This window comes from Moschus berezovskii, chromosome 26 (genome assembly GCF_049115385.1).
Source record: "Moschus berezovskii isolate FMDL1 chromosome 26, NW_MosBer_1.0, whole genome shotgun sequence".
NCBI lineage: Eukaryota > Metazoa > Chordata > Mammalia > Artiodactyla > Moschidae > Moschus > Moschus berezovskii.
In genome coordinates, this window is record NC_142485.1 from 16774475 (window position 1) to 16798784 (window position 24310).

General features: G+C 39.8%; 1 protein-coding gene and 1 pseudogene across 1 annotated transcript in view; both read right to left on the reverse strand.

The window, feature by feature from the left end:
- The window catches only part of LOC129549383 (pro-neuregulin-1, membrane-bound isoform), a 245493-nt gene that overhangs the window by 183266 nt on the left and 37917 nt on the right, over positions 1-24310 (reverse strand). The window contains exon 2 of the mRNA XM_088832702.1: positions 5478-5655. Within this exon, the coding sequence (XP_088688828.1) occupies positions 5478-5632 (155 nt within the window). The 5' untranslated portion in view covers positions 5633-5655. The remainder of the gene's footprint in view (positions 1-5477; positions 5656-24310) is intronic.
- LOC148773743 (SKA complex subunit 1 pseudogene) lies at positions 16758-18941 on the reverse strand (annotated as a pseudogene).

Consider the following 24310-nt stretch of genomic DNA (forward strand, 5'->3'; position numbering starts at 1 on the left):
AATGAGAAGGATAAAGAAAAGAGAGAGGGATTTCATAGTGCAAACTACAGAATGTCCGTCGTCATCTGGTTCTACCAGAATGAAGTCACTTGCCACTGCAGCAACTATGAAACTCTACAGAATCAGACACTGCATAAAGTGCTTCACATAAATGCTGTGAAACAGACACTGGTTATTCCTATTTTATACCTAAGGAATCTGAGATCTTCTTACATATAAAGTTAAAATGACCTGTTGGAGTAGCTCAACTAATAAAAGAAAGAGTTGTGTATAAACTTCTATTAAGAGTCAAAAACCCCTGAAACAATTGATAACAAGAGAAATCATTCCTTAATTTTTTTTTAACTTGACCAAACCAATTAGAATCAATTTTAAACAAAATTATAATATGTAAGAACAGGATATTCCCTGGCAGTGGTTAGAACTTTCACTGCTAAGGGCCTGGGTTCAACAGGGAACTAAGATCACACAAGTCACAAGGTGAGTCCAAAAAAAAAGCAAGAACAGAAATGAAGAGCTGATACAAAATTGTTGTTGTTGTTTAGTCACTAAGTTGTGTCCAATTCTTTTGTAACCCCACTGACTGTAGCCCACCAGGCTCCCCGTCCATGGGATTTTCCAGGCAAGATACGGGAGTGGGTTGCCATTCCTTTTCCAGGGGATCTTTCTGACTCAGGGATGGCACACATATTGGCAGGCGGATTCTTTACCACTGAGCCACCAGGGAAGCCCCTGATACAAAATTAAGAGCATCCAAAAATGTGCACCATACGCAAACAACAGGAAGTCAGCCTTTAGACTGCTGATTTATGTCAATGTATGGCAAAACCCACTACAGTATTGTAAAGTAATTAGCCTCCAATTAAAATAAATAGATTTTAAAAAAAGACTGATACAAGACAGATATGCAAGTGAGGCCAACAGGCTGACCTGAAATATGACCTGTCACACAATCAAGCTCTTTAACCAGTTTTCTTGATCAAAATCGTCCACCAGGCAAAGGAAACAATAACAAAGGGATAAGCAGACACTTAGGACCAAGGCAGTTTCTATTTCTTTTAATTGCTCCCACACCTTGCTGAGCCAAATAAAACAAACAAGAAGGCTCACACGTGAATGCAGAATCATAGGAAGAACATGTAGGAATGTCATGTATTAGTAGGAGCAGAGGCTGAAGAAGGGATAAGACTTTACAAAATAATAGTGATTCCCTATTGGTGTAAAATCTTTTCATAACACTAAGGGATTAAAAGGAAATTCTGACTGCTACAAACAATCTAGATTATAAAATGTGAAAAAGAAATCTAGGCGAAGGGTTGGAAGAGAGTCAACATTTTACTTTAAATAAAGAGGGTCCCAGGGAAATCCTAAACCTTACACTAAAATTCACCTCTGCTTGTGATCATAGCCTAAGAGACAGTTTATCCCTTCTTGGCCTGTTGGCTAAGAGCAAATGTAGTAAGATAAAGTTAAGTAAGCAAGTAACCACTACAAATTGTTAACATTTTGAAATGTCTTCATAATGAAAAATTATGAGCATGCAGAGAAGGCTGACAAATAAGAATGCTTTTTATTAAGCAGTTTAAGTCTAAACAGGTCCCTTGCCTTAAACATGTTATGACTTCACTGGATACTACGGCAAAATCACAGTAGTTGTGAAAAGACATGAGACATGGAGTGAAAAAGACAAAGGCATAGATACAGATCAATTTCAAGTCCAAGAGTAACCATTTATTAACATTAGATCTACAAGAAGAAACCTAATTTCCTTCATTCTCAGGATATTAATTTTTTAATGGGTATAATAACAATAGTATCCATTCTCTTATAAATTGAAAGTTGAAATAATAGAGTATCTTGCAAATGTTAATTAAATTTAGATTCAGTTTGATCCCTTAAAAAAAGACAGCACTAATTTTTTTTTTTTTTTTAAAGATACAACCTCAGAAATGACTGAATACCCAATTCTGAAACCCAATTAGCCGATCACTTATCAGTGGCTGCCCACTTTACACAAAGTGTCTTATTTTCGGAGGTTCAAAAATGTTCAATGCTTTGCCAAGAGTCATTTGCAGTCACATTACTTGAATAAAAGTCTTTTTTTTTTGTTCCCACTTAATTCTTTCCAGCAAGGCTATTGTTTAAAAGAAGCAATTTCTGAACATTGGCCTTTCCGGGATAATGGGATTTTATTAGTATGTAGACAGTGCTCTTAGCTGTCTGAGACTATGAAGCCAACATGAAAATGCCTTTCTGAATACTAATGACACTTTTATATGTCATCCAAGCCATATAACAAATTAGTTCTTTACCTACACATGTGCTCTTTCAGAACCGTATTCATTCCTGGGGGCAGGGGGGCTCTCTTTTTTCTGCTGCTTCTTTTTGTCATCTTATTTACCCAACCTAGTCAGCTTCTTCTCTTCAGGTATCTTCACCTTAAATACCTGAAGTCCACAGCTGCTTCGTTCTGTTCCTTCAGCCTGAATCCTCTCCTTTTTCCCTCCCTCCTCCTCTTCTTTCTAGGAAGCCTCCACAGTCCAGGACTGGGTCCCCTCCACCATCCTTGTTGAGTACCTTTCTAAATCATCCTGTGATCGTCACTATCATTGAATTTAAAACTGAGAATTATAACTGCTTATATTTCCCTTCCCCACTTGAGACCAAGCCTCTGAGACAGCACACATTTCCTGTTCATCTCTCCAGACCCAGCTTCTAGCCCAGGGCCAACACAGAGCATCTTATCCAAGGAAGGGCAAAATTTCCCATCCACTCTCTCACTGGCCCAACTCAACCGGCCTCTTTATTGTCCTATGAACAGAACCTGCTACTGCTCTACTCCATAACCCACCCTACCCATCCAGGGGGACTATCTCTCTTTAGCAGAGTCAAATCCACCCCCTCACAGTGACTCCTGAAGCTCCTGGCGTCTTCCCCACTTCCCAACTCCCATGGCACTTAGCATCAGTAACTTGCAATTCAGCGCTTAGTTTTACTGTTTGATATTTAGTGTTAGCTTTTTCGTTTCCCTATTATTAATAAATTTTAACTTCCCACAAGGTAGAAATTATCTCAGCATAAATAATCAAGTTTTTAGACCACTATTTGTAAATAGATGGGCTGCTTAAAAATCCTGAAGCCCCCCAGCCCTAACAGGGTTTCAGCACTTGATTGCTTCTTATGAGGCTGTACTAGATAATCTCTCTATAATCTTTCGATGCCCTGAGTATAAAATGCCCTAGGATTCTTTCATTTCTCCACATTTCTAACATATAAGCTTTTCGTGGGCTCTTAAATACTTTTGCTCTCAAATAATAGCCACATAGAAACAAATGAGACATCACTCTGCTTATGCAGATAACTGTTTCTTACTAAACTGGCTAATTGATGAAAAACAAAACAGACACCAAAACCTAGCTAAAAGTAATTTTTCTTTGTTGTTAAACTTCTCAGAAAGGATCATGCTTATTTTTTCAATTTGCTCTCTCTCCTCCCTTCCCCACATGGACACACGTGATAAAGTGTGTCTGCTTTCCATTTTTAAAGAAGAAATGAGACATTAAGGAATCTGAGACATTGATTTGTGTTCCAGCTTATTCATAGCTAGTTGGATGACTCAAGGAAAGACAACAATTTTTTGACCCTTGATTTCTTAACCTGCAAAATTAGAGTTACCACGTGCAGTAAACTGTCCTTACTACCCAGGGGAAAATTGTTAAAAAAACAAATAAGATTATATACAAAAGCACTCTGTCACGTCACAGAATTATTATTATTTTTTTTGTAGATTTGAAGTACCACCTGCTACAGTGACATTTCCTTCTGTATTATTCTTCCAAATCAAGACACTGTGCTGACACAATCAATAACAAGGATAAGCAGAGTAGTTACTAAAACCATAGAAACAGGAAAACATCCCTAATTATGGCTCTCACAGTCATTAAACACTGTGGTAAGATTAAATTCACTTCCCTTATATAACTTTATTTTTTCTGGCTCATGTGTGTTTGATGTTTCTGGTATCTGTCCTATAAAATGAAAGTCTAGGAGGTGATTCTCACTGTTGCTTCATATATTATCTCTGGGATTTCACTGGAATCCTCTGAAGTGTAAGTAGAGAAAAAGGTCACCTTGGAGCTGTGAACCCCTATCATACATGTCACATTGATGAAAGGACTGTTCACAAGCAAAAACCCAAGACATTTAGCTCTTCTGTAATTTCAAAATGTAGTTTGAGACCAGAAGTAAACATTCTTAAATAAGGAGGAAAAACATGAAGAAAAAAATAAATTAAAGAGCATCATTTTAGAGTAGGTATAGAATACACAGACATTATAGGGGGTCACATGAAGCCTTCCCAAATAGGGATCTCTTCAAGGAGGGCAGGAAAACTTAAGATTCTTGCTACTTAGGATTACTAGATATTTTAATCTGTTCTCATGGTGATGGAGTGCAATAGAATTGTCAGTTACACATTAATTTTGCATATTAAATTTACTTGAGAATAGTTCAGATTCAACTGATTACATTCTAACTCTTCACATGATGATATATGTTTAGTCGCTAAGTCGTGTCCGACTCTTGCAAACCCACAGACTGTAGCCCGCCAGGTTTCTCTGTCCATGAGATTCTCCAGGCAAGAATACTGAAGTGGGTTGCCATTTTCTTCTCCAGGGGATCTTCCCAACCCAGGAATCGAACCCGGGTCTCCTACATTGCAGGCAGATTCTTTCCCAACTGAGCTTGATTGTGTAATGCACAGGTATTCTATACAGGATTTTAGGATTTCATCTATTACTTACTACTACAACGCTGCTGCTGCTGCTAAGTCGCTTCAGTCGTGTCCGACTCTGTGCGACCCCATAGATGGAAGCCCACCAGGCTCCCCAGTCCCTGGGATTCTCCAGGCAAGAACACTGGAGTGGGTTGCCATTTCCTTCTCCAATAGCTCCTATTAATATTTTTAAATTAAAAAAATTTTTTTTGAATTCTTTTTTTAATTTATTTTTTAATTTGAGTGTGACTGCTTTACCACTTTGTGTTAGTTTTTCTGCTGCACAATGAAGTGAATCTGATATATATATATATACATATATATATATCTCCCCTTCTGCTTGGACCTCCCTTGCTCCCACCCCTCAGGTCATCACAGAGCACTGAGCTGCGCTGCCTGTGCTATATAGCAGCTTGATATTGACATTATCTTCTCTCACCCCTTCTATTTCTCTCCACATGTTATTAGTTCTTTCCACATCCATCCTTCCTTGCTTTGTCCAGAAGTTGTAAGATGACATACTTTAAAATTCTTTCCTATATAATGACCCAATTTCTAGCCCCCATATAAAGGAAAATCTTTTCATTTATCATGTATCCTGTTTTTTGATGGTATACTTATTTACTAAGCTGTTAGTAATTTTTATAGTTTATATCATTGTATTGCTAGGCATGGCCCCTGCTGTGACATGCAGGATACTCACCCTGGCCTTTTCTGTATCTTGATGTTTTGGGGTTTGTTCTTTCGGCTTAATTCACTCCCATTCTTGAACCACTTGAACTTGAGAGAGGAGTATTCAGAACTGGTCTCGCACCGAAGCACTAGTTTGGAACCTGCCACAGACTCCTGACTCTTCATCTCTTTCAAGCGGGGAGGCAAGGCTAAAAAAGAAAAGAGAAGGAAAAAAGTTCTGATCACACGGTAACCTTTCCAAGAGAAACATGTTCATTTTGGTGAGCCTGATCAAGAGACCATTCACAAAGGCTTTACTAACTGAGCAAGAAAAGAAAAAGGGGAGGGGGGTGTCAGTCAAAATGTATCTCAGCTTAGAGAATAATAAAAATGCTCAGATAAAATATATTCGGGGGAAAAAGAGAACTTAGGTTATAAAATTATTCTTTGAAACAGACACACAGATATAAAGAAGAAACTAGCGGTCACCAGTGGGGAAAGGGAAGTGGAGAGGGGCAATATATGTGTAGATGATTAAGATGTACAAACTATTAGGCGTAAACTAAGCTACAAGGACATATTGTACAACACAGGGGGCACAGCCATTATTTTATAATAATTATAAAATATAGTGAAAGTGTTAGCCGCTCAGTCGTGTCCAACTCCTTGTGACCCCATGGACTGTAGTCCACCAAGCTCCCCTGTCCATGGGATTCTCCAAATAAGAATACTGGAGTGGGTCGCCACTTCCTTCTCCAGGGGATCTTCCCCACCCAGGGATCAAATCCTGCTCTCCTGCATTGCAGACAGATTCTTTACTGTCCGAGCCACCAGGGAAGCGTAAAGCATAAAATATAGTACACCATTTAAAAATTGTGAATCACTATATTGTACATCAAGTCTACTTCAATAAAAATCTATTCTTTAAAAATATTCTAAAAAATTCATATATATATATATTCAAGATAGCAATTTCTTCCATCTTTACATCCTCTGATACTATTAAAAATCCTGAAAACTGATCATTTCAAAGAATCAAAATCTTATGCTCAAGAAGAAGAGGTAACTGGGCCATTATTTCTAAAGCACAGTCACATCCCAGATCACAATTAATCTAATGACAGTTCTATGAATAGGTACAACAGGTGTCACACACATTTTTTCAAATGGGAAGCTTATTTTCAGAGACAGGTATGTGTCTCTTATGCACGGTTACAACATTCTGGAGAGTCAGAGTTAGACTATGCTATCAACAGGAGTAATCCAGAGAACAAAGAGGGCTCATAAACCGCAACAACACTCATTTCTTCAAGACAGGAATTCTTTGGTGACAACACTTTTACTGGGTCTACAGATACTCTCCCACAAACATCAAGTGACCTTTTCAGAAGACCACCATACTCCCATCAGATCATCAGTTCGATTGGATTTCACCCTTCTAAATCTTCTCAACAGAAATGGGAGAGTGCTTATATTGTGCGTTAATTTATAGGACACTTTATGTGGCTCAGCTGATAAAGAATCTGCCTGCAATGTGGGAGACCTGGGTTCGATCCCTGGGTTGGGAAGATCCCCTGGAGAAGGAAAAGGCAACCCACTCCAGTATTTTGGCCTGGAGAATACCATGGACTGTATAGTCCATGCAGTCTCAAAGAGTCAGACACGACTGAGTGACTTTTAGTCACTCATTCACTTACATTAAATGCTTACATACCATTACTATTTTAAGCAAGACTGCTTCAAAGAGTACCTGTTCTCTACTGAAATCTTTATGGATGTTAGAATATCTGAGATTTACTTCAGTGTGAAATGGTAGTGGGGAATGTGCTAAGTTGCTTCAGTCATGTTCAACTCTTTGCGACCCTATAGACTGTAGCCCATTAGGCTCCTCTGTCCATGGAATTCTCCAGGCAAGAATACTGGGGTGTGTTGCCGTGCCCTCCTCTAGGGAGTCTTCCCAACCCAGGGATGGAACCTGCATCTCTGTATCACTGGCAGGCCGGTCCTTTACCACTAGTGCTCCCTGGGAAGCCAGTGGGAAATGGTTAGGCATAAAAATGAAATAAATTCCCCAAGAAGTTGACTGTGGTAAGTCAATCAATACATAGAAGCAGGGATTTAGTACACGATTCTTTTTTAAGATTTTTTTAAAAACGTAGGCCATTTTTAAAGTCTTTATTGATTTTGTTACCATATTGCTTCTGTTTTATCTTTTGTCTTTTTGACCGAAAGGAATACAGGATCTTAGCTGCCTAACCCAGGGATCAAACCTTCACCCTGGCATTGGAAGGCAAAGTCTTAGCCACTGGACTGCCAAGGAAATCCCTACAATACTATATAGTATGTCTGTTTTTTTTTTCTTTTTCCATAATAAAACAGTTTAAAAAATAAAAGCATATTGAATGGATTTTCCTCTGCACACATAATTTCACTTAATCAACACTGCAGAAAGTGATGTCTCAACATCTCTGTTTCAATAGAGTCTTAGAAAAGCCAAGTACAAAGTCTATTTCTGCCCCAGTTCAGGACTTAACGAGAAGTTAATTCTTCAAATCCACCAAAGGAGACTGCACCTCTCAGATCCAGTGAGTAATTATTCACTGTGTACAGCATCAAGACGTCAAGGATGGCAATCAGAACCATGTTAGGCATGAACAGGAAATGGTATACCTTTCCCACTCTGCATATATTTATTTTTCTACAACTATGCCCTTACCAAGAAAATCCCTCCAAAAATGTCAGGAATGAGTATATACATTTTCCATTAAGTTACAGCAAAAACTATTTGAACTTCTTAACAGTGTTCCTACAATTACACATCCCCCTTTTTCTTATTTAGAGGCTGGGAGATGAGGTAGAGAAGCAGACATTGAATGTGAAGACACAGCAGCAAGTTAGAAAATTGTATCAATATTTCAGCTGTTCTTAGCCTCTGACACCTGATGATTTTCTCCGGTTATTTTTTTTTTTGGACAGCTTGAAAATAAGATTTACTTCCTGAAGACCTTTCCTAGGAGCCCTCTCTTTAAGATGTGGTCCACGAATTTCTGTTCTGGAGGTTTTAAAAAACGGACTAAATTCTCATCTATCTGGTATAGTATTTGTATATTCCTATTAACTCCTTAAGATCATTTTCAATTTTGTAAACCTAGTACAGGGTTTTATTTTATTTTATTTTTTTTTTGGGAACACTCTATTCATTTATTTTAAAGCAATTTCCTATGTGTTTTAGGAAGAAGAGTTATTTGGCTCTCTTTTGAATGCTTGCAGGTAATGCAGGTCAGTTTTCTTTTTCTTTCTTTTTTTTTTTTTTTTTTGAACAGAGGAAAATTTATGCGTCGAACCTGGACTGGTCACTTATGATAATATACATGCTACAATTCCATTCTCTCCAATCATTCCACCTTCACCCTCTCCCACAGAGTCCCAAAGACTGTTCTAAATGCCTATGTCTCTTTTGCAGTCTCTTATACAGGGTTTAGGTTACCATTTTTCTAAATTCCATATATATGCGTTAATATACGGTATTGATGTTCTTCTTTCTGGCTTACTTCACTCTGTATAATTGGCTCCAATTTCATCCACCTCATTAAAACTGATTCAAATGCATTCTTTTTGATGGCTGAGAAATACTCCATTGTGTATATGTACCAAAGCTTTCTTATCCATTCATCTGCAGATGGACATCTAGGTTGCTTCCATGTCCTGGCTATTATAAACAGTGCTGCAATGAACATTGGAGCATTTAAAAACCTAGTACAGGGTTTTAAATGATATAAAAAAACTGGTTTACATCTATTAAGAAAAATAAACCATCTCATCCTTTTATGTACAGATTAGAAGAACTAGTTTGAATTTTTATTGTTGTTTTCACTTAATTTTGTGTTTAGCTTGGCATACAGCCCAGATTTTCAAGGTTCATTCCCTTGTCTCTATCCAAAATGTTCTAAACACAATATATGAGATGTCCTTAACTCTCAATAAGTACCATGTTCCCTCACCCACCTCTCCATTCATTTGCTTACCAATACAGCCTGAATACAAATCTATTAGATTTTGTCATCTTGTTTGAAATCTTCATGAAGTCCATTTGCATCTCTTTTTACTTTCTTTTCTCTTATTCTATTCCACTGTCTCTTTCTGTCACCTCTCCTTCCCCATTACCCTCCTATCTTCATTTATTTATTTATTATGACTTTAGTAAGAGTCTTGATTTCAAATGTGAGGAAACAATTGGACAAATTCAAAGTGAGGAATATTTGACAAAACAGCTGATCTCGGCTTCAGGAATATCAATGTCAAGAAAGATAAAAGACTGTGAAACTGATGTAGATTAAGTGAGACTGACAAATGCAATAGACTTTGACTAGTGATTGGATCTTGCTTCAGGGAAAAAACAGTTATAAGGAACATTGTTAGGACTACTGGGGAAATCTGAATAAAGGTCCTGTACCAAAATTAAGTTTCTCAAGTGTGGTAACTGCATTGTGGTCATGCAGAAGAATGCCCTTGTTCTTAGGCAGTATTTGCTGAAATGTCATGATATCTACAACTAAATTTCACGATTCTGCAAATAAAAATATACATACATACATGCACGCATGCGCACACTCTCACACACACACAAAAAGGGAGGAAAAGGAATATTGGTTTCTCTTAGCTTTCTTGCCTTTTTTATCTGATCTTTCTGCCATTAAAAAAGTCTCAAGCTTTCAGTAAATACTTCCAAAGTCTTGGCTAAATTTGTAGTCATTGAGATTCTTGGGAATATCTGTGCTGTAACTTACAAATGGAACTCTTAAGATTATATTCTCCATTAAAATTCTGTGAGTCGTATGGCACTGAAGTCCTCCTACATTCAACCTGATAGCCATGACTTTGGGGCTTCATTCCCACTAGGCCCTTTGGTGGAAGGAAAACAATCTCTTATTTGGCAGGTCAACACATCGAACCTCCCCCTTTGGGGGTTCACATGCCAGACTGGTACACCTTTGTCCTTAAGAGATGATCTATGACATAATGAGGCACAGACCTTGAGAGGCAAGGCCTTTCATAACTAGAATATCCACTCCTCAAGCTGACCCCAACCTATAAACATTTCTTGGTGTTTGGGATATGGATATACCTCTATTGATTAGCCTAAGCTGCTCTCTCTTGCATGTAGCTTTAACACTGTCACAAGCACAGAAGCTTCCAGCATCCCTGGAAGTCCACTTGTCATAATGTCTCTGCTGTGTCTTCAGGAGAAACCAGCTATGACGTGAGGATATACAGCTTTTCAGAGAACAGCTGTTTGAAGGTTTTAAAAATTCTCCATAAATGGAGAAACAAATCTGTGACCCACTGACCCAGCCACACGACTGCACTGTTGGCCTCTGGGTATTCTGCGGTCAGTGATACCTTCTGGAAAAGTACCACATAACGTTCCTCCCTCACTCCAGGTGGAGCCCACGTGGAGGCATCCTACAGACTGGGAAACAACATAAATTTTTCTTTATTTCTTCTCACATAACCACCCTAATGGAACACCCCTGGATATTTCACAGACTCTTGATAAGTGTGCAAACTAATGTTGAGGACAGATGGTCTCTGTGCTTTTTCTCCTCCATTCATAATGAGACAACTTTCAATAAAGTCAATTTCCTTCCATTAGATTATAAAATAATACGTATATATTACTAGACTACATTTTAAAACTATATATGTTTCTCACAGTTTACTCGCATAAAATAATCTCATTTATTTCACTGAGAAAGTACGCCACCAAGCACTTTCTAAAATTCAGATATAACTTTATAAGACCAAGGGTAGCTTCTAAACCATGGGCAATATTTTAAAGCGAGTACTTGGATTTTAAAACTGTAAAAAAAATTTACATGCGCTTCGATTCTTGTTTAAGAGTAAATAGTCTGTTAATTAACCACTGCTGTGTGTCCTAAGTCGCTTCCGTTGTGTCCAACTCTGTGTCACTCTGTGGACTGCAGCCCGCCAGGCTCCTCTGTCCATGGGATTCTCCAGGCAAGAACACTGGAGTGGGTTGCCATTTCCTCCTCCAGGGGATCTTCCCAACCCAGGGATCGAACTTGTGTCTCTTACACTTGTGTCTCTTACCTGCACTGGCAGACAGGCTCTTTACCATTAGCGCCACCTGGGAAGCTCTAATTAAAAATTGATTGAAGGTAAACACCATGCTAAGTTACTGCTTCCAATGCAGTAAATGATCTGAACATCTCTGGCATGATTTAATTGTATTTGGTCTACCACAGTTCATAATTCTGCTTTCACTGTGATTCTGGGAGGCAGCATTTCCACACCCTGAAACAATTTAATGACAGAGCAAGTTTTAAACAGTCATTGCTTAAATCTACTTCAAACTTGCTTGACATTAATATGAACCTATCCACACCCTTAGAAATGTATCAACAGAGACAGACAGTAAAGTGCAAAAAGGAGCAGCCTATAAAAATAGAAACCCCCAAACCCTCAGAGTGATGCCACACATTTTACAGGCACTCGTTTTTACAGGCTTTAAGTGTTTTACAGGGCTTTAAAAGATCACAAACATACTCTTCCGACTCTAAGTCAATGCAAGCAGGTATGACTGTATACTTAAAAAGCCTATTTTTGCATGTCTACATTTTTTATTTGATACGTTGTACAATGGAGGAAAAAAAAACGTGGCAGTAATCCAAAAACAATTATTTTACATGCTGACCACACAAAAAATGAAGGCATGAGGCTCGTTTATTCCAATTCTTTAATGTGCGAATGAGTATTTGTGATAGAGGTGAAGAAGAACTATCCATCTAAGCAATCCTCTCATTTTGCTTGTCTACTGGGTACTTATTTTTTTTTAATATGTTCAATACTGCTATTATCAAATGTTGTACTGTATTGTTAAGAACAGGGAACACATTTTAGCTTGTGTGTGCTGATGACATATGCAGATAGCATGGGACACTAGATGAATTGTTTCTTTTCTTTGGATGTCCTGATGGTGCAAAACTAGTTCATAACTCCACGTTTGACTGTACAGTTAAACTGAAGAGCCTTGACACTGAACAAATTAAACAGGAAACCTGCAAAATACTATCAAGTCACCGTGAGTTTTCAGCTATGACCCCCAGTGAAGTCTTCCTCGCATAAAACCATTTAAAAGGCTGATACCACACAGGTGCAGATCTCATGGTGAAAACTGGCAACTGGCAATGATGTTAGTTAAGAAAAGCCACACGAATATCATGAATGAGTCTTCTACACAGAAGGATGCCCTGTTTTTTACAGTCATGTTAAAACTAAATAAGTGACTGAGGAAAGTCTCTATAAGTCCTTTATTGAGAAAATTATGGTCACGATGTACAGAATGGATAGTTTATTATACTTAGTCATCTGTCTTCTCTTCTGAATTGTACTCACAAATTTGACTATAAAAGGCAAAACTTACCAGGTTTATATTTTGTAAATATAACTGTGTACAAGGCAGCAAGGTCTAGCAGCAATGGTATTTCACAATACACCTAGGATTAAAATCACTGCTACTGAGGCAGTGTGTGGTCTTATGTTATGTTAGGGACCATCTCACAGGTCACTATTTACTGCCTCTTGTGGTGACTTAAGGCTCACGCTGCCTCAAGTCCAGCTGAATCACCCTCCAGATAGACTGTCCCTAACTGCAGTTACGGAGAAGGCAACAGCAAGCCATTCCAGTACTCTTGCCTAGAAAATCCCATGGATGGAGGAGGCTGGTAGGCTGCAGTCCGTGGGCGTCGCTAAGGGTCGGACACGACTGAGCAACTTCACTTTCACTTTTCACTTTCACACATTGGAGAAGGAAATGGCAACCCACTCCAATTTCTTGCCTGGAGAATCCCAGGGACGGGGGAGCCTGGTGGGCTTCCGCCTATGGGGTCACACAGAGTCGGACACAACTGAAGTGACTTAGCAGCAGCAGCAATTGCAGTTAACCAGAGTTCCCTGTGAACCTAAATGCAAACCTACTATGTGTCCCTGTGTATTCAGCAAGGATATTTGGAGAATGAGATAAAGCATAGGGGTCCTTCCACTTGTGAGAAAGTCACTATATAAAGTTCAGGGGTTTATTACAAGATATTCTCGAGCTTATTCCACACCATTGGCCATAAACCAAACCAGTCAACACAGTAAGACTAGGCTTCAAAGAATAGTTAAGATAGTTGGACCCAGAAATACCATTTTAGCAGTTCTAGGCCCAACTCCTTACACAAGGATGAATGTGTATCACCAAATAATATCTTTACAAGCGTTTGGAACAATCCTCATAACATATGCACAGAACATGTCACTATACAACATATAAATACAATAAATACAATACAATAAACTCGGGAGCAATATTTCAGCATTTCACTTCTCTTACTCACAATGGTAGGACCGCTAAACCAAAATTGGCTTCTTACTAGTGTTAACCTTCATCTCTCAAACATTCCCGTCTTCAGCAGGGCTTTTCACATAGAGACTTACACAAAGTTCCACATCCCCCAGTTCACTGCTACAAGCTGACTGAAACAACAGTAGGATTCTTTTAAATGTTCCTTTCGAAGATATGAGCCACAACCAGCCCAGTCAAAAACTTGTGTTTACTCTTTTTTTTTTTTTTGTCGCTCAGACATGTTTAACTCTTTGTGACCCATTGGACTGCAGTCCACCAGGCTCCTCCATGCATGGGATTTTCCAGGCAAGAATACTGGGGTGGGTTGCCATTTCCTTCTCGGGGGGATCTTCCGGACCCAGGGATCGAAACTGCATCTCCTGTGTCTCCTGAATCGCAGGCGGATTCTTTATCTACTGAGCCTGCATGGGGAAGCCCATGCTTCTAAGGCCACAGAAAATGACTGATCACATTCTACAGCTAAACATCGCAGCCACAGGCTGCACTAGAGAGGCGCATGTACAGAAAGAGGGCCATGTAAGGAATCCGTTGCTACCCAATCAAAGGAGGGGCAGGAGCAGCCTTGAGTAGGTGGTCACAGTCCCTAAGTGGAGGCTCAGGCTTGTGGTGGTGATGGTGATGTGTCCATTTGACTGGCACTATAATCCAAACTGATGCTAAAGCTGAAACTCCAATACTTTGGCCACCTCATGCGACGAGCTGACTCACTGGAAAAGACTCTGATGCTGGGAGGGATTGGGGGCGGGAGGAGAAGGGGATGACAGAGAATGAGATGGCTGGATGGCATCACCGACTCTGTGGACATGAGTTTGGGTGGACTCCAGGAGTTGGTGATGGACAGGGAGGCCTGGCATGCTGTGGTTCATGGGGTCGCGGAGAGTCGGACACGACTGAGCGACTGAACTGAACTGAACTGATAATCCAAACATCCAAATGTCCAGCGCAGTGTTAGTCTCTTAGTCATGTCCAACTCTTTGTGACCCCAGGGACTGTACAGCCCGCCAGGCTCCGTTTCCCAGGCAAGAATACTGGAGTGGGTTACCATGTCCTTCTCCAGGGGATCTTCCTGACTCAGGGATCGAACCCACAACTCTTGTGTCTTCTGAACTGCAGGCAGATTCTTTACCCACTGAGCCACTGGAGCAGCCAATAAATATCCAGATGTCTAAGTGAATTAGACACACAGGATCTCAAGGACTTAGTTCAAAATGTCCTTGCTGAAAAAACTAAGTAAAAGGAAGGATCTAGAAGATACTGATAAAGAAGAGATTCAGGTCCAAATATTACTTCAAAACCCACACCCACTTTCTCAAAAAGGCTTTTTTAAAATTTGAGATCAAAGAGCCCCAGTGACATTATTTTCATTTTTATGCATTCCACTGGATCAGGACTTCTATACTCTCTGCCATATGACGCTAATAAAAAGGAAATGTAAATCTAACTGGAAAATGGTCAAAAAAAGCATTCCTGCCTTGACTTTGCCGTTTTTACATCCTCCTGGATTTCTCTCATCTGGTCATCGTCGTTAAAATGTCCTCTCCGGGAGGCAGTGACGGAGACGCAGACACAGAAGACAGACTTATGGCCACGGGGGGTGAGGTGGGAAGGGGAGGGTGGGACAAGTGGAGAGAGACGCCTGCAAACACACACGTTACCATGTGGAAAGCGGGCAGTCAGTGGGAATTTGCTGTATGACTCCGGGAACTCAAGCCAGGACTCTGACAACCTAGCGGGGTAGGATGGGGTGGGAGGTGGGAGGGAGGTTCAAAAGGGAGGGGACATATGTATACCTATGGCTAATTTACATTGAGGTATGGCAGAAGCCAATGCTGTAAAGCAAGTATCCTCCAATTAAAAATACATTTTAAAAAATGTTTTCTACTTGATTCCTGCCTCAGCTAAGACCCTAGTCATCGCAACCACATTCCTTCCCATCTCCTTTAATGCATCTTATCTCAGAGGCTCCCGCAGACGCCAGGCTGTTATTCCATTTTAAGAAGAGCAAACATTTTAATATGATCTCCTCTGCTTTCAAATCAAAGTGGATCAACTGTCTTCATCGATTGACCCCAGTCTACAAGGTCTAAATTTGCTCCTTAACTAGTCAGTAACTATTATGATCAATGCACATCCCCAATTTACCATTTGGGTCAGTTTCATATAAAGTGGATAACCATTCTTTTACAGGTGAAGATACGGAGGGTTATGCCTACATTTGTATAAGGTCACAAGGCTGTCAAGCTGCAGACAAGGATTTAAAGCCAGGACAGCTGACAAAAATCTAGGAACTATTATTTCATTTCATAGCCACCAGAGTAATTTTATGTTTATTACAATCAGATCACCTCTCCATAAATGTCTGTGAGAGATTTATAACACTGTACAATTCTACAAGGGCAATAAGCACAGATTTACTAGGTAAGAGAATTTTTCAACCTGAAAAATTAATATTATGTTTGTTGAAATTAGCAATCTTCATCTTCTATACCTCTCTGTATATTTCATAGTGAAGGTCAAAGACAAAACTGTAAAACCACTATAATAGTGGTCTCAAGACTTACAAGGTGAAGTTACAATAAGGTCCTCATAGTACTTTCAACAATAAACTCCTTTAGAATAATAATAGCTGACACTGGTTGAGTAACCTAGTATGTATTAAATATCAAGCACTGTCCTAAGAACATCATGTTTATTAAGTCTTTTAAGTTTTGTGACAATTCTAGGAGATACGTGCATTATTCCAATTTATAGACAACCAAACAGAAACAGAGAGAGGTAAAGCAACCTCCCACAGTAACAGAACTGGCATACTGGGGATCCAGTATCTGGACTCCAGAATTCTGATCCAGAGCTCCTACTAGTTTTTTTTTTTTTTTTGTGGACCATTTTTAAAGTTTTTATTAATTTGTTACAATATTGTTTCTGTTTCATGGGTATTTTTTTTTTTTTTTTTTTGCCAAGAGACCTTTGCTCCCAGACCAGGAATGGAACCCACACCCCCTACACTGGAAGGTGAAATATATTTTTTTTAAATATACATGCTTTATTTTTAGAAGAAACAAAAAAGAAAATGAAAAAGCTAAAAAAATTATATATTAAAAAAATTACATGTAAGGAAACTTTAGGAACAGCCTCTAAACCCTGTTAGCTGGTTCAGAAGCTCACAAGGACGTTATGTTATAACATATCGGGTAAGCCCTTTCCCTTGGACCTCTGATAGCCTCTGGCAGTGTCGTAAAATATTCAGTATCACATGAAACCTCTTGTCGACTTTCAAAGCTGTGAACTCCTTTATGTCAGCTTCCACTACAAAATAATGACCTTTGGTTTCCTTCGTTTCTTCGTCAATAAATCTGTGATAGAGATTTCTGGCCACAGAACTCATAGACTTTTTTGGTTGATGTAGGATCTTATATTTACTAACAACTGCCTTGTTGATTTCTTTAATAACATCATTAATGTGACAATAGGTTAAGCGGGATTTCATGTACGCAGGAATGCCATTAAACTCTCAGAAGTTATAAAGAAGTTATAATACTTCTTTGTTCTTTGGGAGGCTTCTTTGTGGGTGCAGGTTCCTCAACTTTGACCAGTCCTTCAGGGTCAAGATCTGATCCATTAACAAAGTTCTGGGTAACTGTTACTTGAGGCAAATGGGGAGGGATGTTTTCTTTGAGATGCTCCACATCTTTATAATCTTCGAGAGATTCAAAATGTTCCTTGAGGGAATTGTTGGTTTGTTCTTGATACTGAATTTCCAATTCCAATTTATTTAGAAGTTCATTTACTACAGCGATCTCATCTCCTACTTAAAATGGTGTTCAAGGTACGTTCTTGCCCACAATTTCTCAGAGTTTTTTTAATATTGCCAATCTTTTCATTAATCAGTTCAGTTCAGTCGCTCAGTCGTGTCCGACTCTCCGTGACCCCATGAATCACAGCACGCCAGGCCTCCCTGTCCATCACCAACTCCCGGAGCTCACTCAAACTCATGTCCATCGAGTCGGTGATGCCATCCAGCCATCTCATTCTCGGTCAACCCTGTCTCCTCCTACCCCCAATCCCTCCCAGCATCAGAGTCTTTTCCAGCGAGTGAATTCATCGCATGAGGTGGCCAAGTATTGGAGTTTCAGCTTCAGCATCAGTCCTTCCAGTGAACACCCAGGACTGATCTCCTTCAGAATGGACTGGTTGGATCTCCGTGCAGTCCAAGGGACTCTCAAGAGTCTTCTCCAGCACCACAGTTCAAAAGCATCAATTCTTCGGCGATCAGCTTTCTTCACAGTCCAACTCTCACATCCATACATGACCACGGGGAAAACCATAGCCTTGACCAGACGGACCTTGGTTGACAAAGCAATGTCTCTGCTTTTTAATATGCTATCTAGGTTGGTCATAACTTTCCTTCCAAGGAGCAACCGTCTTTTAATTTCATGGCTGCAATCAGCATCCGCAGTGATTTTGGAGCCCAAAAAAATAAAGTCTGACACTGTCTCCACTGTTTCCCCATCTATTTCCCATGAAGTGATGGGACCAGATGCCATGATCTTCGTTTTCTGAATGTTGAGCTTCAAGCCAAGCTTTTCACTCTATTTCACCCTCATCAAGAGGCTTTTTAGTTCCTCTTCACTTTCTGCCATAAGGGTGGTGTCATCTGCATATCTGAGGTTATTGATATTTCTCCCAGCAATCTTGATTCCAGCTTGTGCTTCTTCCAGCCCAGCGTTCCTCATGATGTACTCTGCATATTATTAATATGAGAACATAACTGTTCCAGATCTGAGGCCATCCTTTAAGCCTCTCATGCGGGTCCGGGAGCAAAGGGCCCACTCAGTGGGGTCGCGAGGCGCCGAGACACCGCCCCTCCCCCACCCAGTCTCGGTGGGAAGCGCAGGATCTCGACACCCGGCTCAGGGAGCGAAATTCAAACTGCCCGCTGGTACTCGGTGCCCGCGCAGCCGCACTCCCGCACTTGGTGCCGCGCAGGCGCAAAGCTGCACTCAGTGCCGCGCAGGCGCAAAGCCGCACTCCCGAAGGCTCTGGAAGGTGAAATCTTAACCATTGCATTGCCAAGGAAATCCCAGCTCCTATTCTTAACTCCTAGGCAGCCAACTGAACAATTTGCTCTGTCCAATAGGTTCATAAGTCCAATGTAAGATTTATCTTATTGATGTATTAAGAGTGCCCTGATAAATCCTGGCATACACCCCACGATAGATCATTTCTGCATATTCCAAGTGCAACAGTCTGGGGGATAAAGTGGAAATAAGCGGATATGAAAATGGCTGTCTGTTCTAAGCTACCTTGATGATTTATGGGGGGATAAAACAAGACAGAATACTTAAAAATGGTATGATACAAAAATATATATATATAAACTGTGCAATTGCCTATCCCCCCCGAATGCCACGGGGTGGGGCGCGCTGTGCGTCACTCCAGCGCTGCCTCACTGTACTGTCCACTGGAACAAGCTCCCACGGGGGACCCGGAACCCGGAGGGTCTGAAGGGATCACTGATGCTCTGCCAAGGTGTCAAGGCAAATGGCCGTGACAATGGAATCTGGAGCCAGTCACAGCACCGCCACTGCCGTTGGCAGCTTTAAGGTGTGTGCTCAACAGGCCTGCCTAATTAATGCTGTCACCACAGCTGCCCCCAGTTATAAGAACACCTCACTCAGGAACACAGAGAAGCTATCCCGCAAGCCACATGTAAGGCCATCAATACACAGGGTTAAAACGGATCCATTATAGTTTGACCTAACTGACATACAGCAAATTTCATTTGACACATGTTTATAAATTTGATCTTTTCTGTTGTCAAAAGCTATTTTTTTCTTTTCATTTGCTATCCATACCTGCCATGTTTCTCTCCAACATGCCACTTAAACAGAAACTTCGAGAAATATCCAGTTACTGAGAACTTGATATTATATTTATTTATTTTCTCATGGTAATGGGGTTCTTCTCTTCTGATGTGCTTTAGTAAATTCTGGACAGGAACATGACCTTGAAGTGTCCATATTAATAATAATTAATATTTAGAATAACAATCATTTAATTAACGGATGTCACTAAAATTCTTTTTTCTTTGGAGAGAACCTCATTCAGATGTTCTAAATTGGATAAAATTCCCAGGTAAGATGAGTATGTGTACACTTGATTAGAAGTAGTTTTAAACAATAACAGCTGTGGGAAAACTCTGAAGCGCTGCATCAAACATAAAACATTGCTTTTGAACAAAGTCCTAATTTATACCAATAATAGCACCCCACTGTCTAATTTTCACATGGCCCCTTAAAACCTGCAGTGAAGAAGAAAACACTTTAGCAGAGCTAATCACAAAATCAGTGTGTCCTTTCAGGACCTTGAAAGTGTCTTCCTTTGTTATTTAGGCAGGTCAGCTTTTCTGGTAACCATGTTTCTGATTTCTTCTTTTTTTTTTTTTAAATTCACGGATAACTTATTAAACTGAATGACACTAAAAAGTGAATGCCAGGATCGAAGGGAAGCTTCTTGATGCGCTGAAACCAACCAGATCAAAGTTAAATTTCTCTATGCTCACTACAGTTAAATAACCAGCTTTGCATCCTTCCTTAAGTAGGGCCAAAGTTTGACTTTGGAATATCTTCAAAGCTTGTATAGCTTTAAAGACTTTTCTTTGCATTTTTAAGCTGGTCCACAGACAACCTAACAGCTGAATCCTTATCATTTTACTGTTCCCCCACAGGAAAGGTTAAGAAAGGCGAGTTTGTTCTCTCAGGGTTCCCAGTGTCATGAATTTGTTGAAGAGACAGAAAATGACCAGAGTCAAAGAAACAGACTGTTTACAGTAAGAGAATCTGAGCCACATCATTGATCATCAAAAGCAGTCTAATTCTGTGACCCACCTAACAGAGCTACAAGGCTGTGATACCCTCGGGCACAGTCCTTGGAAGTCAAGGGATCAGATCAGAGTGAAAGGAGTCCGGTTTTAGACAACACACACAATCACAATAAGGGAGGTTAGAATTCACAGTTTCCTTTATTTGGCACAAAAAATTAGCTCACTAAAGCATCTCTTGAAAGTACAAGTGAGCTGCTTTCTGTACCTTCTGAGAGAATCCACTGGTTCCTAAATTGCAATAGAATCTTCTCAGGACAAAGATTCACACACAATGCATAAAATGAAGCTTACTTAGCATGACAACATGTGACTTTCACTTCCTCCAGAGGGACAGGCACGCCACTAGAAAGGCTCTTGTTTTGGTTGTTTTTTTTTAGGAAGAAGTTTAATTGGCTTCTTTGCTAATAGTTTCTAGCTCATGAATTTAAATGACTAAACACATATAACATCCTGTGCTACTGCTCATAGATTTTTATAGTCTCCTTGAATAGCAAGAATCAGGAGTTTGCAAATTCAGAGTCTAAGGTTTGTTTGGTCTGTGGGACCAGAGAGGCACTCTGAAACTCAATCATCTTATCCTTAAAGAGAAATAAGAGGGGACTTCCCTGGTGGCCCAGTGGTTAAGACTCTGCTTCCAGTGCAGAGCTCAAGGGTTCAATCCCTGATCTGGGAATAAGATCCCACATGCTGCGCAGTGTGGTCAAAAAAAAGGGGGGGAGGAATTATACTCCAATAAAAAATTAATAAAAAGAAGGAGGCTATGGGCACTAGATCTGCCGTATCTATTTCACACAGCTGTAAAAATCTAATGAAAAATGGTGGTGAAAATGTTTTGCATCTTTAATTACTTTTCATTCTTAGTTCTGATTTGACTGCCAGCATCCATAAATCATCTGAAAAGTCAAAAAATACTAGCTCATATGAATCCAAATGGCACCTAATCATACAATTAACAGCTGAAAAACTGCATGTAGCTATGGTCATTCCTCAAGACAAAAAAAAAAAAAAAAAAGGCACCTGGAAACTATCAAGAAGGGTCACTAAAATGTTCAAAGGGAAGGGCTGCCAATGTAAAGGAATAGACTAAACATTCTAGAAGCCTAAAGACTGATATAAGGAAGGCCAGGAAAGGAAAAAAACGGGTCTTTAAAGTCATAAAAATTTTAGATTCATAGAATACTACAATGAGTGGGAAACCCTCCAAAAATAAAGATGATTTAGAATAAAAAAGGAAATGAAGCACTTGGATGCGTGACTTCATTGTAGCAAGAAAGGTTATAGTCAAGATGGCAAAATCTGAATAAGGCCTAAAGTTTAGCTAATGGCATTGTCCCAATGTTAATTTTCAGTGTCGATCAACACACCAAGGGAATAAGGAGCTGGATGAAGAGTATATAAGAACCATATCCTATCTTTGCAACTCTCCAATAAATCTAAATTACACCTTTCCCAAAATATATTTAAGATGACCAGCCCAACTGAAGTATTTTTTGGATAGTAAGTTAAGGGTCCCTCTTCTGTGTGCCCATAAATCCATTTAATACAATGCATTTTATCTTAATAAGTATTTGTTTTAACCAGGAGGGAGAAGACTCCTTTACATCATGAACTTTTTCTTTTAATTCATCTTTTATCCTAGTAACTAGTACAGTGCCCAATAATATTTGCTGAACAAGAAAATGAATAAAATAATAAAGTCAGTACAGGAGTCAAATACTTCAAATGAGCCACTTGTTTCTCTCTGATGCACAGATTTATGCAAAAACACCTTGGCTTTATCAGGGTTATCATGTACCTTTCCTACTCGTACAATATGAACCTATCACATCGTCTTTTAGCCAAACACATTAGAATATTCCATTTTGAAAAGACCTTCTGAAATCCAACTAGTAGCCAGATACTGGCTCATTCACAGAGATGGCTAACTTTAGTCCCTTAGATAGTCCTCAATTTCCATTCTTTCAACCAATATTATTTGGTTGAAACCAATAATATATTATTATTTGGTTTGTTGTTGTTCAGATGCTGAGTCATGTCTGACTCTTGCAACCCCATGGACTGTAGCCCGCCAGGCTCCTCTGTCTGTGGGATTTCCCAGGCAAGAATATTGGAGTGAGTTGCCATTTTTCTCCTCCAGGGTTTCTTCTCGACCCAGGGATTGAACCTACGTTGGCAGATGGACTTTTCACCACTGAGCCACCAGAGAAGCCCATTTGAATGGATGTTACTGTTTTAAGTACTCAAGAAACAAACCTGAATAAGAACAGGAACCCTGCTCTCCATGGTGCTTACATCTGGGGTGGGGTCAGAGGATAAGACCCTGATGCCGGCAAAGACGGAAGGCAGGAGGAGAAGGGGACGACAGAGGACGAGATGATTGAATGGCATCACCGACTCAACGGACATGAGACTGAGCAAGATCCAGGAAATGGTGAAGGACAGGGAGGCCTGGGGTGCTGCAGTCTATGGTGTTGCAAAGAGTCAGGCATGACTGAGGGTCCGAACAGCAACAGACATGGAGGGAGAGCCTGTTAATCAGTTAGGCTATGATAAAACTTCTGAAATGAATTCTTGACCTATAGAATCTAAGAGCACTAAAAAATGCTGAAGGATCTATTTACTTTCAGCTTAGTCATGCAAAATAGCTCTCTCTTCTATTTAAATGAAAACTCTGAGAATTGATCATTAAATCTTATTTACAACCAACTAAGACTAATCAGTTAAACAGAGCTCATTGGTAAAATGGCATATTGAAAGCTTCTGTTCATGGTAAAAAAATTATTTTCCATATTAAAAAGAACTATCATGGAGGCTTTCTCTACATAAATTATACTCTTAATATTTCCTTATACTCTGTTATACTTTTACCACTAGATGACTCAACGTACGTAGAGAAGCTTACAGGTTAAAAGGTTGAGTCAGACAGACCTAAAGTCAAATCCCATTCTGCCACCATATACTAGTTATGCAACCATGAGCAAACTGTTAAAATCCTTTAGATCTCAGTTTTTAAACATTCAAAATGAGATTATAATAGAAACTACCTCATAGGTCTGTTAAAAGGATTAAATCAGATCATGGATTTAAGCACTGAGTAGTCAGTGTCTTTTGCAGTGCAAGCCCTCAATAAATGTTGGTAGGTATTCTTATTATATCGTTAAGTCTTCAGTAAGTTTCAGCAGTTTATAAAGTCTTCTAAATTAAAGTTTTTAAAGTGATTGCCCACTTAGAGCTGAGACCAATGAAAGCACATTTCTTCCTTTGGTAGGCAGAGTATTGATTCCTAAAGAAGTCTCAATCTTAATTCCTAGAGCCTGTGAATGGGTTGCCTCAAAAGGCAAGAGGGACTCTGCAGATGGGATCAAGGTGAGGATCCTGAAGTACGGAAATGATGCTGTATCAGCCAGTTCACCCAGTCTAATCACGTGAAACCTTAAGAGCAAATACTGTCCCCTAGGTGTCACTGGTAAAGGTATGGGCAGAGGTGTAATGTTGCTGGCTCTGCTGTCAGGGGGATGGGGACCTGAGCCAAGGAATGCAGGCAGCCTCTGGA